The sequence below is a fragment of the Rana temporaria genome, chromosome 2 (genome assembly GCF_905171775.1).
Source record: "Rana temporaria chromosome 2, aRanTem1.1, whole genome shotgun sequence".
In the NCBI taxonomy this organism is placed as follows: domain Eukaryota; kingdom Metazoa; phylum Chordata; class Amphibia; order Anura; family Ranidae; genus Rana; species Rana temporaria.
In genome coordinates, this window is record NC_053490.1 from 271,639,842 (window position 1) to 271,655,293 (window position 15,452).

A 15,452-nucleotide genomic window follows, 5' to 3' on the forward strand; every position below is an offset into this window, starting at 1 on the left:
GGGACCACCTACATATACATGTAGCTTGGTAAGCAGTAGTAGATCCCATAACCACTAAGGATATTGAGTAAAAAAATATTATTTTTTTTATTTTATTTTTTACCAGTCACTTTTTTTTTGGCCATGCAAAAATGCTTTTTAGGCTCCATGCACACAAGCATTTTTTTTTAAGCTCCTAAAAGCTATTATGGGCATTATTTTCTGCTCTAGAAGCTGGTATAGTGTTATCCTATGCAGGGCTCGACAAATCCCGGTCACCATGGCGACTAGAAATAGCGTCCTGGCGACTTGGCTTGGAAGGTGGGCAAAAAAAAAAATAGTTTGTTCCATAGGACCGACGCTCCGCGGACTAGACCGAAGCCGCGGCCTCGCCTAAAACATCCTGCTCGCCGCGATCCTGGGAAGAGGCCGCGAGCGGCATCTGCCGCATGCGGCCTTTTCCCAAGATCGCTGCGGGCAGGATGTTTTAGGTGAGGCCGCGGCTTCGGCCTAGTCCGCGGATTGCCTTTTCCCCAGGATCGCGGCGGACTAGGCCCCCACCTCCCCCGCCACTCGATCGCGGGGGGCCCGTGATGTCCGGTAATTGAGGCGGCGGCTTTGCGGCCTTGTGAAGTCCCCAGCTCTTCCTTGTGTGAGCTGGCGCCATCTGGTGGTGGCCGTTGGTATTAGAAGTTAAGCATTACAAGTTAAAGCGGTGGTTCACCCTCCTCAACATCATTATACCATTACATTCGGCATCGTAGCGCGAGCTACGGTATGCCGGTCTTAAATTTTTAATCCCGTACTCACTGTGCTATCGATCATTGAAGATTCCGACTCCCGCGGGGAATGGGCGTGCCTATGGAGAGGGAGGATGATTGACGGCCGGCTCTGGCACGTCACGCTCCCCGAAGACAGCCGGAGTAGGTCTCGGCTCTTCACGGCGCCTGCGCACAGGCTATGCGCAGGCGCCGTGAAGAGCCAAGCCTATTTCGGCTATTTCCGGAGGAGCGTGACGTGCCAGGGCCGGCCGTCAATCACCTTCTCTCACCATAGGAACGCCCATTCCCCGGAATCTTCAATGATCCATAGCACAGTGAGTACGGGGATAAAAAATGTAAGACCGGCATACTGTAGCTCGCGCTACGATGCCGAATGTAATGGTATAATAAAAAAAAAAAAATTTTTTAATAGGGTGAACCCCCGCTTTAAACAGCAATTCTAATGTCATTTTTCACTATTTTCACTGCCATCTTCTTCCCTCTAATTAGAACCCCCAAACATTATATATATTTTTTATTCTAACACCCTAGAGAATAAAATGTCGATCGTTGCAATACTTTCTGTCATGCTGTATTTGCGCAGCGGTCTTACAAGCGCACTTTTTTGGGGAAAAAATTACACTTTTTTTTAAATTAAAAAAATAAGACCACAGTAAAGTTATCCCCATTTTTTTTAATATTATGAAAGATAATGTTACGCCGAGTAAATTGATACCCAACATGTCACGCTTCAAAATTGCGTCCGCTCGTGGAATGCCGACAAACTTTTACCCTTTAAAATCTTCATAGGCGACGTTTAAAAAAATCTACAGGTTGCATGTTTTGAGTTACAGAGGAGCTCTAGAGCTAGAATTATTGCTCTCGCTCTAACGATCGCGGCGATACCTCACATCTGTGGTTTGAACACCGTTTACATATGCGGGCGCTGCTCACGTATGTGTTCGCTTCTGCGCGCAAGCTCGTCGGGACAGGGTGCGTTTTCTGTCTCCTAACTTTTTTAGCTGGCTCCTAGATTCCGAGCAAATTTGTCAAACCCTGATCCTATGTGTCCATGCACACTATTTTTATACTAAAAGCATTTTTTAAGCTTCAGCGTTTAGGAGCAGTTTTGGGAGCATTTTCCTGGAAGAAAAAAATGCTTCTAAAATGCTTCTAAACACTACTAAAACGCCACCTTTATCTAGGGTTTTTTTATTACATTTTTTTTGCCTGCGTGTACTGTAAAAAAACGCTCCTAAAAGCTACTAAAACGCTAGTATCTGCAGGGTTTTTTCCCTAGAGTTTTTTGAGCTTGTATAAAATGCTAGTGTGCATAGAGACTGATGCCGCGTACACACGATTAGATTTTCTGTCAGAAAAACCTTGGATGGTTTTTCTGACAGAATTCCGCTCAAGCTTGGCTTGCATACACACGGTCACACAAGTTCTCTGAACTTTCGACCGTCAAGAACGTGGCGATGTACAACACTACTACGAACCGAGAAAATTAGTTCAATGCTTCCGAGCATGCGTCGGAATTGCTACAGACGATCAGATTTTCCCATAGGAATTTTTTCCGTCTGAAAACTTGAGAACCAGCTCTCAATCTTTTGTTGGCGGAAATTCCGACAGCAAAAGTCAGATGGAGCATACACACGGTCGGAATTTCTGTTCAAAAGCTCACATCGGACTTTTGCTGTCGGAATTTCCGATTGTGTGTACGGGGCATTAGGCTCCATGCATACTAGCTTATTTTTAAGCTCCTAGCAGCTACTTGTGTGTTGTCCTTTTTTTTTTTTTCTGCCCCTAGAAGCTAATAGTGTGCTAATTGGCGTTTTCGAGCTTCTAGGAGCAGAAAAAACGTTTTTAGGAGCGATTTGCCAACAGAAAAAAAAGGGGACATCTCCTAGAAGCTCCTAACTGCTGGTAAGCACCAACATTTTTTTTCTTCTTCTATCCTAGGCTGGGACCCGCTGGCGTCCTTAACAACTAGTGTATAGCTGGTTGTTCAGGAGTAGGTAGGCAAGCCGCGTCCTTAACAGATGACTTTAACTGTCATGGGGTTCCCTACTGACAGCTGAATGTAAACTAAACCTTTTCAGGCAACAAAAACTGTGTGGGCCCCAATGCCTCTCAATCCATACCAGGCCTTTCGGGTCCCCATGTTGAGGGCATGTGGCCTGATATAGTTAATGGGGAGTGGGGTTTTGGGGGAGACCTCACACCATTGAAAGTAAAAATAATTGACATGGGGTTCCCCTTAAAATTTGTACCAGACTTGAAAGGCCTAGTATGGATTGGGGAGGGTTGTCTTTTTCTCCTTTTTTATTTTTTTATTTTTTTTATTTATTTTTTTGCTGTCAGTTATTTATTTTTATTTTTTAAACAAATACTTACCTGCTCTGTGCAGTGGTTTTGCACAGCGCAGCTCTGATCCTCCTCTTCTCGTATCTCCCACTGGCGCTCCAGTGCCCCCAGAGCAAGCAGCTCCTGAGCTACTGCTCCGCGTGTCCATTCTCTCCTCATTGGCTCACTGGCTGTGATTGACAGTAGCGGGAGCCAATTGCTGCTGTTTCAGCCAATGAGTAGGGAGAGACCCAAGAGAGCCGAGGCTCTTGTGCACATTACTGGATAGAGATGGGGCTCAGGTAAGTTTTGCACACAGAAGCTTTTTTGCCTTCATGCATAGAATGCGTGAAGGTAAAAAACCTTGAGACTTTACAACCTCTTTAACGAATTGTGCGACAATGTGCAATAACACAATGCAAAGTGTGAATGGGCCATGTATGTTTTCACCCGTAGCTTGACTAGTTCCAGTGATGGGCAGTTCAAAGAGCAAGTGACATTGACCAAATGCTTAAAGCACTCTTTACGCTTTATTTGCAGAACGGCTCATCATGTTGGAGAATCCCAGTTACTAATTTTGGATCAATCTAATTTTCATACAATTTTCATACATATGTGCTAGCAATGTTTCTTCATGACATTATGTAAAGATTGGTTATTCGCTGTCCATTTGGCAACCTCTAGACATGTGTAACATCTACTTCCATTTTTTTCATTTGCAGCTTCTGAAGACACTGAAGAGATTATCAGAACTGGCCATTACATTTGACATATTGGTGGTAAGGTTATTCATACTTTATGCTGCTTTTTGTAATGTAATGTACACATTAGTAAAATAAGCATTGCATGAGTTGTTAATAAATTATTCCTCTTCTTACCTTTCGGTGGGGACTGGTGTTGCTGACCTCACTTAAAAATGCTATTTGCCTGGCTGTAATGCTTATCCTCTGGACCCTATACTTACAGTGACTAATGCCCTGTACACACGATCGGTTCATCCGATGAAAACGGTCTGATGGATTTTTTCATCAGATATCCGATGAACCTGACTTTCATCAGTCTTGCCTACACGAAAAAAAACGATTGTGTCAGAACGCGGTGACATAAAACACAATGACGTGCTGAGAAAAATGAAGTTCAATGCTTCCGAACTTGATTCTGAGCATGCATGGATTTTTAACCGATGGACGTGCCCACAGACGATCGTTTTTTTCTAACGTTTTTTAACCATCAGATAATTTTAAAACAAGTTCCTAGTTTTTTCACAGATGGATAAAAAACTGATGGGGCCCACACACTATCGGTTCGTCTGATGAAACCGGTCCATCAAACCGTTTTCAACAGACGAACCGATCGCGTGTACGCGGCATAAGAACAAGTATGCAGACAAGGTCTTTACTTGCTGCAGTCTTCTTTTTATTTTATTTATTATTTTATTTTTGGGCAGTAAAGCTTTTAGACACACCCAGTCAAATAGCATATTTAGTAGTTACTGCTTCCATATTTATTTTAGTACAGTAAAAGTCTTTAACAGGGGACTTTGTGTTTCTGTGATAAAACTGAAGTTTGAGAGGACCATTTCATTCTATGTCTTGTCTGTTATGTGTTTAATTTAATGTAGGACACTGGGATAGGAAAGACGGTTAATGGACTGCGGAAACATGAGTTGGTAGGAGACCTTGCAAAAAACTTGGTTGCTCAGTGGAAGAAATTGGTGCCCCAGGAGATCCCAAGGTAACACTAAATTTTATTTATATATATATATATATATATATATATATATATATATATATATATATATATATATATATATATATATATATATATATATATATATATATATATATATATATATATATATATATATACTACTATGGTGGTAGCTAAAGCATGCAAGGCTGTTTTAACATCCATACTGTATAATATTTACCTTTCTATACATTTTCATATATAGAACTGCTGAACCTGAGGAGCGGGAGTACATTAAAAGCAGCTCTAAGAAAAGACCCCGATCCCGATCCCCATCGCCAGAAGAAGACCTTAATGAATATGAAAATGAATTTGATGACAGTTACAGGTCACCTGATGAATCAGGAAAAGAACAGTATTCAGACCAAGAGGATTCCGAAGATGGCAGGGGTTATTCTCCTGAGCCCGCCTATAGTTCACCAAATGTATCCAGAGACAGAGTCCTTGACTACCCCCACAAACTAAGCAAAGATCAGAAATCGCCCCATAAAGAAAAGCACAAGTCAGAGACTAAAAGTCACAATCCAGAAAAAAAGAAAGAAAAAACATCTTTAAAGGAAATACCTGACTTTCCATCCTATTCCGGAAGCAGCCGAGAGAAGCTGCCATCTCCAGAGAGCAGAGAGCACAGCCATAAAAAGGAAAAACATAGGCACAACGTTTCAAAGAACCAATCCGAGGATGCTTTGGATAGTAAAAAAATAAAGTATCACGAAAAAGCAAAATCTGATAAACATAAAACGGACCATGAGAGGGGCAGAATGTCAGAAAAGGATCACGAGCCACCACACAGAGAAAAATCGGAGAAGAGTAAAAATAAAACCAAACCGGATGAACAAGGATCTCGGGAAAAGAAATCCATCAAAATCTCTGTTCCACCAGCAGAACCAGGCTTGGATGAGCCTTTTGAGCTACCAACTATGTCTTTTGAATCCTATCTGAGCTATGACCTGCCCCAGAAAAAGAAGAAGAAAAATGTTCAGAAACCAAGTACTCCTGAAAAGAGCAATAAGAAAGTGAGTGATGGCAGAACAGAACGTAAGGAAGGTTCCAAACATAAATCAAAGCCATCCTCTGACAGAAAGGACAAAAAGGAAGCCTCATTAGCCTTTCTAAGCAAGGTCAGATATTATGTCTTCTAGAATACTACTTTGGTTTTGTTTGACAAGTACAGTATGAGAATCCGCTTTATTGGCCAAGGAATTTGACTTTGGTTTCATTTTAAAAATGTAAAATACCTCACAGACCCCTTTCACACTGAGCCGCCCATAGCATCGCCGGTAAAACTCCGCTATTTTTACCGCTGACGCTATGGGCGGATTTGCGGAGCATTTCGGACGCTAGCGGGGCGCTTTTAAGCCCCACTAGCGGCCGAGAAATGGTTAAAATTGCCCGCAATGCCCTGCTGAAGCAGCACATTGCGGGCAGTATAGCCCGCTGTCCCATTGATTTCAATGGGCAGCAGCGGTGGAGGAGCGGTAAACACACCGCTCTTTCACCGCTCCAAAGATGCGGCTAGAAGGACTTTTTTTACCATCCTGCTAGTGCAACGCTCCAATGCCCTCTGGCGTTCACACTGGAGACAATGGAGCAGCTGTTTAAGAGCGGATTGCAGGCACTATTTTTAACGCTATAGCGCCTGCAATATGCCCTCAGTGTGAAAGGGGTCTTAGTGTATTTTGCATGTGTGTACCCACATACACTATATTACCAAAAGTATTGGGACACCTGCCTTTACACGCACATGAACTTTAATGGCATCCCAGTCTGTCCATAGGGATCAATATTGAGTTGACCCACCCTGTGCAGCTATAACAGCTTCAATTCTTCTGGGAAGGCTGTCCACAAGGTTTAGGAGTGTGTCTATGGGAATGTTTGACCATTCTTCCAGAAGCGCATTTGTGAGGTCAGGCACATCCCAAAGGTGTTCTGTCCGGTTTAAGTCAGGACTTGTGCAGGCCGGTCAAGTTCCTCCACCCTAAACTCTCTCATCCACATCTTTATGGACCTTGTTTTGTGCATAGTCATTTTGGAACAGGAAGTGCCCACCCCCAAACTGTTCCCACAAAGGTGGGAGCATGAAATTGTCCAAAATGTCTTAAGAGTTCCCTTCACTGGAACGAAGGGGCCAAGCCCAACCCCTGAAAAACAACCCCACACAATAATTCCCCCTCCACCAAATGATTTGGACCAGTGCACAAAGCAAGGTCCATAAAGACATGAATGAGTGACTTTGCGGTGGAGGAACTTGACTGGCCTGCACGGACCCTACGGACTAAGACTGGGAGGCCATTAAAGTTCATGTGCGTGTAAAGGCAGGCGTCCCAATACTTTTGGTAATATAGTTTATGTACTCTTGTGCATATTTATACATACATGCATACATACATACATACATACATACATACATACATACATACATACATACACACACACACACATTGAAACCACTACCTAAAATGCAAGTCTTAGTTAAACACACAGTCATTATTATAAATATCTCAGTACTATACAAACGGACAATGTCTCTCAGTGTGAGATCTGTAAACATCTAAAAGCTGAAGTAGTACAAACTGTGAAAAATGGCAATTGAGCAGACATGGGAAGTACATTTTTTTTTTTTTTTTGCTGGATTTTGCCAGTGTCAGATGTCCAATGCAAGTACTAGGAAATGAATAGGTCCTAGAAATCTTAAGGGTCCTTTCACACGAGCGGACCGTTCGTCCGTTCATTACAAGTCCGTTAACGGACTTGTAATGAATCCCTATGGGATCGCGTCCGTTAGCGGATGGAGCATCCGCTAGCGTCCGCATCCGGCGGGATCCGCTTCTGCGAACGGAAGAACCCCTATTTTTCTTCCGTTCGGTGGAACGGATCGGATGCAGACGGACAGATGGTCCGTCTGCATCCGATCCCCCATAGGGGAGAGCGGAGCAGAGACAGGGCGGTCTCTGCACTGTGTGCGGGGACCGCCCTATCCGCCGACAGCTCAGCGGGGATCCCCGCTGAGCTTTGGCGGACCCTGAAACGGTCCGCTCCGTGTGAAAGAGCCCTAAAGGAGAAGTTTGGGTTTAACAAAAAATAAACGCACATACTCCTATGCTGCAGCATTTGTATGATGTTGCAGCAGTCCCATGCTGGCTCTAAGACTGAGAACTTTGCGAATCACTTGACCGCTGAGTGAAGAGCAGTGATGATCAGTCACTCCTCCGCTCTGCCCCTCGAGCACACTTGGCTGGGGATGAGGTAGATACAGCTGGCTCTGGTTCTCAGCCGTGCACTGAGAGGCAGAGCCAGCTGTCATTCGAGCAGTTGGCTGGATCTTGATGTTATGGTCGGGATCCTTCTAGAGCCTGGAACAGCTTTGCACGTCAGCTGATAGCAGGTAGAGCAAAAGTAAGTGCACTTCTGTGATCCACAGGGGCCTGTCAGTTTTTAAGACGGACCTGATCTGACACTCCATTATCCTTCTATGGAGCAGCGGATGTTACACCAGTTGCTATCCACTCCAATCCACTAAAAATAGACATGAAAATGTCCGCTAGGCCGTACACACGACCGGATCTATCTGCTGGAACTGATCCGCGGATAGATCCGGTCGTGTGTACGGGGCCTTAGGTTGCCATGTGCCTGATGACGTTACGCTATTTTATATTTATTAATCAATGTGTATTCAAAACTGAAATGTAATGTATGGTAGAATCAGCTGGTTCAGTCACTCGGCAGCTTCTGAAATTCTCTACAGCAAACCCAACAGTAAGCTGACCACAACGTGTGGTCCAAGTGAGGCTGCAACAAGAGACTAATCCAGTACATTTCATATTGCCATATATCAAAACAACATTTGTTGCTATAACTTATTTTCTGTATGTGTTTATAATGCAGATAGACGAGGTTCCGGTTTTACCTGACATTCCACTACCTATGATCCTGCCAAATTATCGTCCTCTTCCTTCAATCGAACCTGTTCTGTTCTCACCTCAGAAAAGGAAAGGTAACGTTGAATAATTATGTAGCTAAATGAAATAAGTTTTCATTCGTGATGGGTATAAATGTATTATGAACCAAAAAGTAATTTCTGTATTTCTTTTTAGCTCCACTTTTGTCCATTGGTGAAGAAGACGATAGTACTGGATTTACTGGCCGTAGATTAAACTCCAAAATGCAGGTGTATTCTGGATCTAAAACTGCCTATTTGCCGAAGATGATGTCCCTTTATGAACAGTGTATCCGTGTTCTGTCTAATAACATAGACTGTGAGTACTGTGTGAGGTTATTTATGATGTATTGGAGCGTTATAGAGTCAACATACAGAGTGGCTTTTCTGAGAACATAGATTATTTAAATCTGGGAAATTAATGTTGTGGTTTTTTTTTTTTTCTGAAAGCATGAGGGTGATCTGCCATTTCTATGTGAACATCTGATTATCGCTAAAAACAAGATAAAAAGATACATTTTTAGTTTCCATTGGATTACCCCATCTGTGGGAGGCAGCATCCACCAAGTTTTGGGATACATTTTTTCTCTGTTACCCTTCACTTGAGAAGACCCCATAGCACTCCAAGTGACTGTATGTATTTGTGTTTCTATCTTATTATCACTGTGATGAGCAGAGGTTACTGTATTTCCAACTTTTTGGCATTGGGGGGACCGGTTTTGTGAAAGAACATTTTGCCAAGGGGCGGGAGGGTATTGTAGCAGTTGGGCTCCAATTTTGCCGGGGCAATGGCCGGTGTTGGTTTTTCAATCCTCACGACACCATGGTTGATATGGTGGCAGAATGATTGAAGCGCGCATGTTACTATTATATTGTAATAGTTCAACATAATTCATAATCAGTGGGACACTTGCCACTGTTGCCTGCCACCAGATGCAGCTTGTCACTTGTCTGAAACACTCGCAACTTCTGTCTGCCTCTTCCCAGTGCATGAGTGGGTAAACCGGCACATGCGTAGTGAGTGAGGGCGGAATAGCGACAATGTGGATGGTGAGAGATGATGTAATCTCTCTGCTCGACTGCCGCACCTCTAAGACCCCTTTTACACTGGGGCAGGTTGCAGGCACTATTGCGCTAAAAATAGCGCCTGCAAACCGACCTGAAACGGCGGCTGCTGTTTCTCCAGTGTGAAACTGGAGCTGTGCGCTAGCAGGACCGCTGCATCTTTGCAGCAGTGTGTTTACCGCTCCTCCACCACTCCTTCCCATTGAAAGCAAGGGGAAACTGCGGCTATACTGCCGGCAATGCGCTAAAAATAGCAGCGCTTTACCGCCACCGCACCTCCCGCCCCAGTGTGAAAGGGGCCTTACAGTGCAGTCTTTGTGGTCCAGCTGCAAGGATCCGCAGCCTGGGGTTTGGGGACCTCCGCTGTAGTTGACATGGGCGCATGTATTGACTAATAATGCATACATTTTCCACATAACCTGTTACACATTGCAAATATTTTTATTACTCACATCTTGCATTATTTACTCTTTCTTTTCCAGCCATCTATGAAGTAGGAGGTGTACCGTATTCAGTGCTTGAGCCAGTTTTGGAGAAGTGTACCCCAGAGCAGTTGTATCGGATTGAAGAATGTAATCACGTAAGTGTTTGAGTACATTTTAAATTATACTATGTAAGCTCGTAGGCGCTCACCTGAAAATTGGAAAACATGGGGAAAAATACAGTCAGATAACAGAGCACATAGAAGAATGGGTATAGTGGAAGCTTTTGTTGAAGTTAACCAATGAACACAAAGGAAACAGAAATCTGAAAGAAAGCAAACCAGTATGAGATGTATTCTGTATTTATTCCTTAGATGTGTGTTGCTTTTTTTTTTTTTGCAATGTGTGTGTAAAGCAGAAATCAGTGCGCTACCACACAAAAATTAATTCATACAAAATTATATACCGTTAAATACACTGATGTGAACAAAAAAATAATATAAATTGTTAAATTAATAAGTGATGCGTGAATGATTAAGAGACAACAGCTTAATCTAGTCCATGGATAAAAAACCCGCCGCTTACCAGATTGGTTGGATTTCAGGTTATAGAGATCAAAAAGGCATATCAGAACACAATCAGCTGGGTTTTACCTTTTTACACCTTTTTTTTTGCAATGCCAGGGAAATCGATACATGCACACAAATAGTCTCTGAGGGGAGTGGAGCACCCGGTTTTTTCTTAAATAGGCAGTTTGGAGCAACAAAAATGCCTTGACGTGTTTAGTACTATGGTGCTTATATGACATTCTGGTCTGCTGAAGATCATATAAGATTCTTAGACTCTTAGACTATCTCTTAGACTATCTTAGACTAAAAGATGAACCTACATTTCTAGCACCATTCTTATTCCTCCATTTTTTTTATTTTTTTTACATTGCTGCTAGAGCTGCTTTCTTTGATTGCAGCTATCCAGCATGGTCTTTTGGAGTGTGATACTTGGGTCTCGCTGGACTGGAAGTTGCAGAGATAGTCTAAGAGTGACCTTCGGGCATTGGGTTCCACATAAAACATTCTCTAGACTGTTCTGGTAACCCATTGGCTGCTGATTTATTTATTTTTTATTTTTATTTTTTTATGCAGCGCTGTTGGTTTTACAGTGCTTGCCCTGTCTTTAAAGTCTCTCTCTCTGAGTAGGCCAGTCAGTTTGAGCATCGGGAGCAACCTCATTTACGTTGATCGACAGGCCCCTTTTAATTCTCCACTTTCTGCCAGTTTCCATCACAGAATTAATTAATGTGTGGGACTGAGCCCTGACATCATCCACAGGGTGCAGTATCATTCGTGGCACTCTTTCCTGCCATACAGTGTCAAGGAAGCATATCTCCACTGCTGCTCCCGCTTGAAAGAGCCACATTGAACTCCAATGTTCTGTCTATTCCTGCTATTCTGTCTTCCTAATGCTCTTGAGCTCTATCTGGTATGACAATTCCCTCTGCCCTTTCAGGTGAGGTTTTCACTACAGCCATGCAGGACTTTATTTGGCCCAAATAACCCAGTTATTTGCTGAGTCTGGAAAGGCCACAAGCACGCTCCCCCGCCTTTCTCTGCAGATTCTCTTTCTGATTTAGAAGTTTCTAAACAGAGAATCTTATTTTCAGTCACCCCAGTCTTTGCCAGTCTAGCTTGTCCTGGATAAGTTACACTTATCTGCTAATACTCTGAAATTAATAGAGACCATCTTAGAACTTTTCGAAGCTCTATGCACAACTTTGAAACTGGAGAATTCACCTGTTCGCCAGTGCTGTTTCCCGTCTGGACCTATCCCCACTGTAGATCCAGCAGTGTTCTGCCTTAATCATGCAGCCACCACATCAGCTGTCTTTAAGGACCTAACCTATAAGCAGTTGGAAGCCATTTTGTGAACACTGCTATTGCAGTCCTGGTCTTTACCTAATCTTGGCTGTGATTTTAGTTTTGCAGACTATGGTTGACTGATCAAAATCCCTTTAAAGGGATCTTACCACTGCTATGGTTTGGTCTCCCTATAAGAATCCTTGGAGCAAATGGATGCAGCGTTAAACTTCAGTTGTGATGGTTCTGGCTTATCTCTCGCATAGGTCTTGTGTCAGTACACATTCATAGGAAATGTTGGTTAAAAGTGCTGGATTGTGAAACCTGCATCTAAAAATTGTCCGGTCCGCATGGCCTTTGAGAAACAAAGTCTGTTTGAATCTACTCTTGATATCACTGTTAAGGATGCTACTGGTGCTGAAAGCCACCATCCTCAAGGAATAGACTGCAAAGTCGTATTCTACTTCCTTATTTGGTAAAGAAAAGTTCTAGTAGTTAATCCACTCTCAGACCTTCCTCATCAAGACTACCCAAACTTTGCTCCCAGTCCACCCACATGGTGTGGGGCTCAAAATCTAGCAAATCCTCAGACAGGTAGACATGTCTTCCTCTACATGAAGATGCGCACTCAGTCAGGTTGTAGTATCCTTTCACCCTGTACAAACAGGCTGGCATCCTTCAAGAGAATCTTACAGAAGATTGGACTGTAGGCGTTCCCCCAATTCCGGAGAAGTCTGTTAACCTTTGTGGATACTTGGACAGCTTGCATTTTAGATGTGCAGATGCGGGAGATGGTATCTCAGGACTACAAAGTGGAGTTTTGTTCCATGTCCTATCCTTACTTCCAAATTCCTGTGTCACTGAACGGATTAGCAGATTTCTATGGAGCCTTTTGGGTCATTGCCCCGGTTCTGTGATAGACTGGTTTAAATGAGTTTACTCCACCAGCCTGTTCACCATTCCCAAACCTACATGTGCTCTGAAGGTGTAGTGTTGTTTGTTTTTTGATGGTGAGAATATTTTGCGTAGAATCCACTGGGTCTGTCATCACTTGCCTATACCAGAGAGACTTTCTGGCTTCTGTGTACATCAAGTACTTGCTCCCATGTTGCCATTTTTCCAGTGCATCAGCTTTGCATTTCTGTGGGCCCCCTATAACTACCAAGTCTTTGGACAGATTACAGTACTGTATAAAACAGAAAATTGTATACTCGCCTTTCCGTAATTTTCCTTTCCTGTTGCATCTTCATGGCAGCATACACCTTTGGGTTGTGGCTTTGCCTCCTGATAGGACCGCATAGCTATTAAACCCAGAGAGGGCCCCCGCCCAGGTATTCTCAGTGTGTGTGTGTGTGTGATATATATATATAACACACACACACACTGAGAATACCTAGGCGGGGGCCCTCTCTGGGTTTAATAGCTATGCGGTCCTATCAGGAGGCGAAGCCACAACCCAAAGGTGTATGCTGCCATGAAGATGCAACAGGAAAGGAAAATTACGGAAAGGTAAGTATACAATTTTCAGTTTTCCTGTCGCATCATGGCAGCATACACCTTTGGGGAATAACTTGCAAACTGGGTGGGTCTGAGCATAAAGTCAAGTTTATTTACATGGAATAGAGGTGTTAGACTGAATAATTGCTCGTCCAAACTCTGCCGTGGACAGTCGGGCAGAGTCCACCTTGTAATGAGATATAATGGTGTTTCTAGATGACCAAGTCGCTGCTCGACAAATAGTTTGCGTGGACACCCCGCAGTACACCACCCAGGAGGTTGCCATTGCCCTTGTGGAATGTGCCTTTAAGCCCTCAGGTATTTGGGTTTGACTCAGTGAGTAAGCCTTTTTAAGAGTCTTCACCATGGTACGAGAGGTTGCCGCTTGCCCTCTCCTAAAGCCTGGTTCTCCTCTGTTCTTCACAAACTGCTGTCTTAACAATTTTGGGACATCCATCGCTCTATTCTCACCCAGAAGTTGGTTTTCGTTGTAGTCATCACTTCTATTAGGCCTGAACTAGAGGCCTTATCCTACAAGGAACCCTTTTTGTTTTTTCCACAGGGTGAAGGTAGTGTTGAGGTCCAGAACATCCTTTTTGCCCAAACTTGTTTCTGCATTTCAACTCAACCAGGGTATCTTCTTCCACCTCGCTGTGCAGCATCAGTTCGCCAAAGGACCTTTTTTACTTAATTGTCTGGGTGTGATATGGGGCTTTGAGAGTCTATCTCCCACCCACTACTTCCTTTTAGGAAGACTTATTTCTCTTTTTGTAATCCCACATGGACCCGAAAAGGGTGCTCTGACTTCTCGTTCTGCTATTTCTAGGTTGCTCAGAGACCATATCCCAGTTATTTGGTCTCAAAGATCCAGTTCCACCCTTTCCTGTCGAGGCTTGCTCTACTAGATCTGTATGAGTGCTTATTGGGCTTGTTTGGCATCAAGCAACTATTTCTCAGACTTGCAACACTGTCATCTAGTATTGAGTTTACATGTTCTTAGTTCTACCAGGTGGACGTGGTCCAGCTTTGGGTGTAAGGTTTTGCACAGGGCTCTTTGAGCTGCAGGCATTTCCAGGGTGGATTTGTTTAAATCACTACTTAAATGACCTGATATTAATCATAATTTTTTAAGAGCAACTGTCATCTCTGTCCCACAGCAGCTCCTCCTTTGACCCGCTGTTGACTCACCAACAGTCCCATTCACTTTAATGGAATGGCTGCGGAAGGGGCAGCAGCAGGTGAGTGGATGCTAACAGGTGCTGCCATGATGGATCTAAAATGACAGGTGCTCTTTAAATGTAAGGACTTATTCTTGCTGGCAGTTAGAATCTTTAATGTTTGCAAACAAAATGAAGGTTTTCTATTTAGAATAATAAGCTGTTAGGTTAGTAAAACAGTGACATCGGAACCAATTCAATCATACAGTTTGAAGTGTACATAGATTTCCAAAATGATGTGATAAAGGAATATTCCTGAACTTTGTTTTATCTCATGGTTACTGTGAAATTGTGTGAATGCAGTGTATTTTATCTTAGCTTGGATTCATTTGAATGAGTTTACCAAAAGTGTAAATATTGCTGAATATAAAGCCTCATGCTCCATTTCATGCTGAATAAACTAAATTATTAATGTAACTTAAATAAAAAAAAAAAAAACTGCCATTAGATTTTTACTTCAAAAACATTTTATTAAAAGAAATTTTGATTAAAAAAAAATCAGATTTAAATAAGCTTTTTTTTTTTAAATGTAATAATAGTAATAGAAGAATGGGTAAAGTTTTTAGAATCACCTGTGACATTTTGTATTGCTGTGTATATCTTCCTATTTTGGTGACATCATTCTC

General features: G+C 42.9%; 1 protein-coding gene across 1 annotated transcript in view; it reads left to right on the forward strand.

Annotated features, from left to right (window-relative positions):
- Window positions 1-15,452, forward strand: part of ELOA (elongin A) — a 52,003-nt gene that overhangs the window by 19,110 nt on the left and 17,441 nt on the right. The window contains exons 2-7 of the mRNA XM_040336978.1: window positions 3,809-3,865; window positions 4,708-4,820; window positions 5,041-5,956; window positions 8,721-8,829; window positions 8,930-9,091; window positions 10,320-10,417. Of these exons, the coding sequence (XP_040192912.1) occupies window positions 3,809-3,865; window positions 4,708-4,820; window positions 5,041-5,956; window positions 8,721-8,829; window positions 8,930-9,091; window positions 10,320-10,417 (1,455 nt within the window). The remainder of the gene's footprint in view (window positions 1-3,808; window positions 3,866-4,707; window positions 4,821-5,040; window positions 5,957-8,720; window positions 8,830-8,929; window positions 9,092-10,319; window positions 10,418-15,452) is intronic.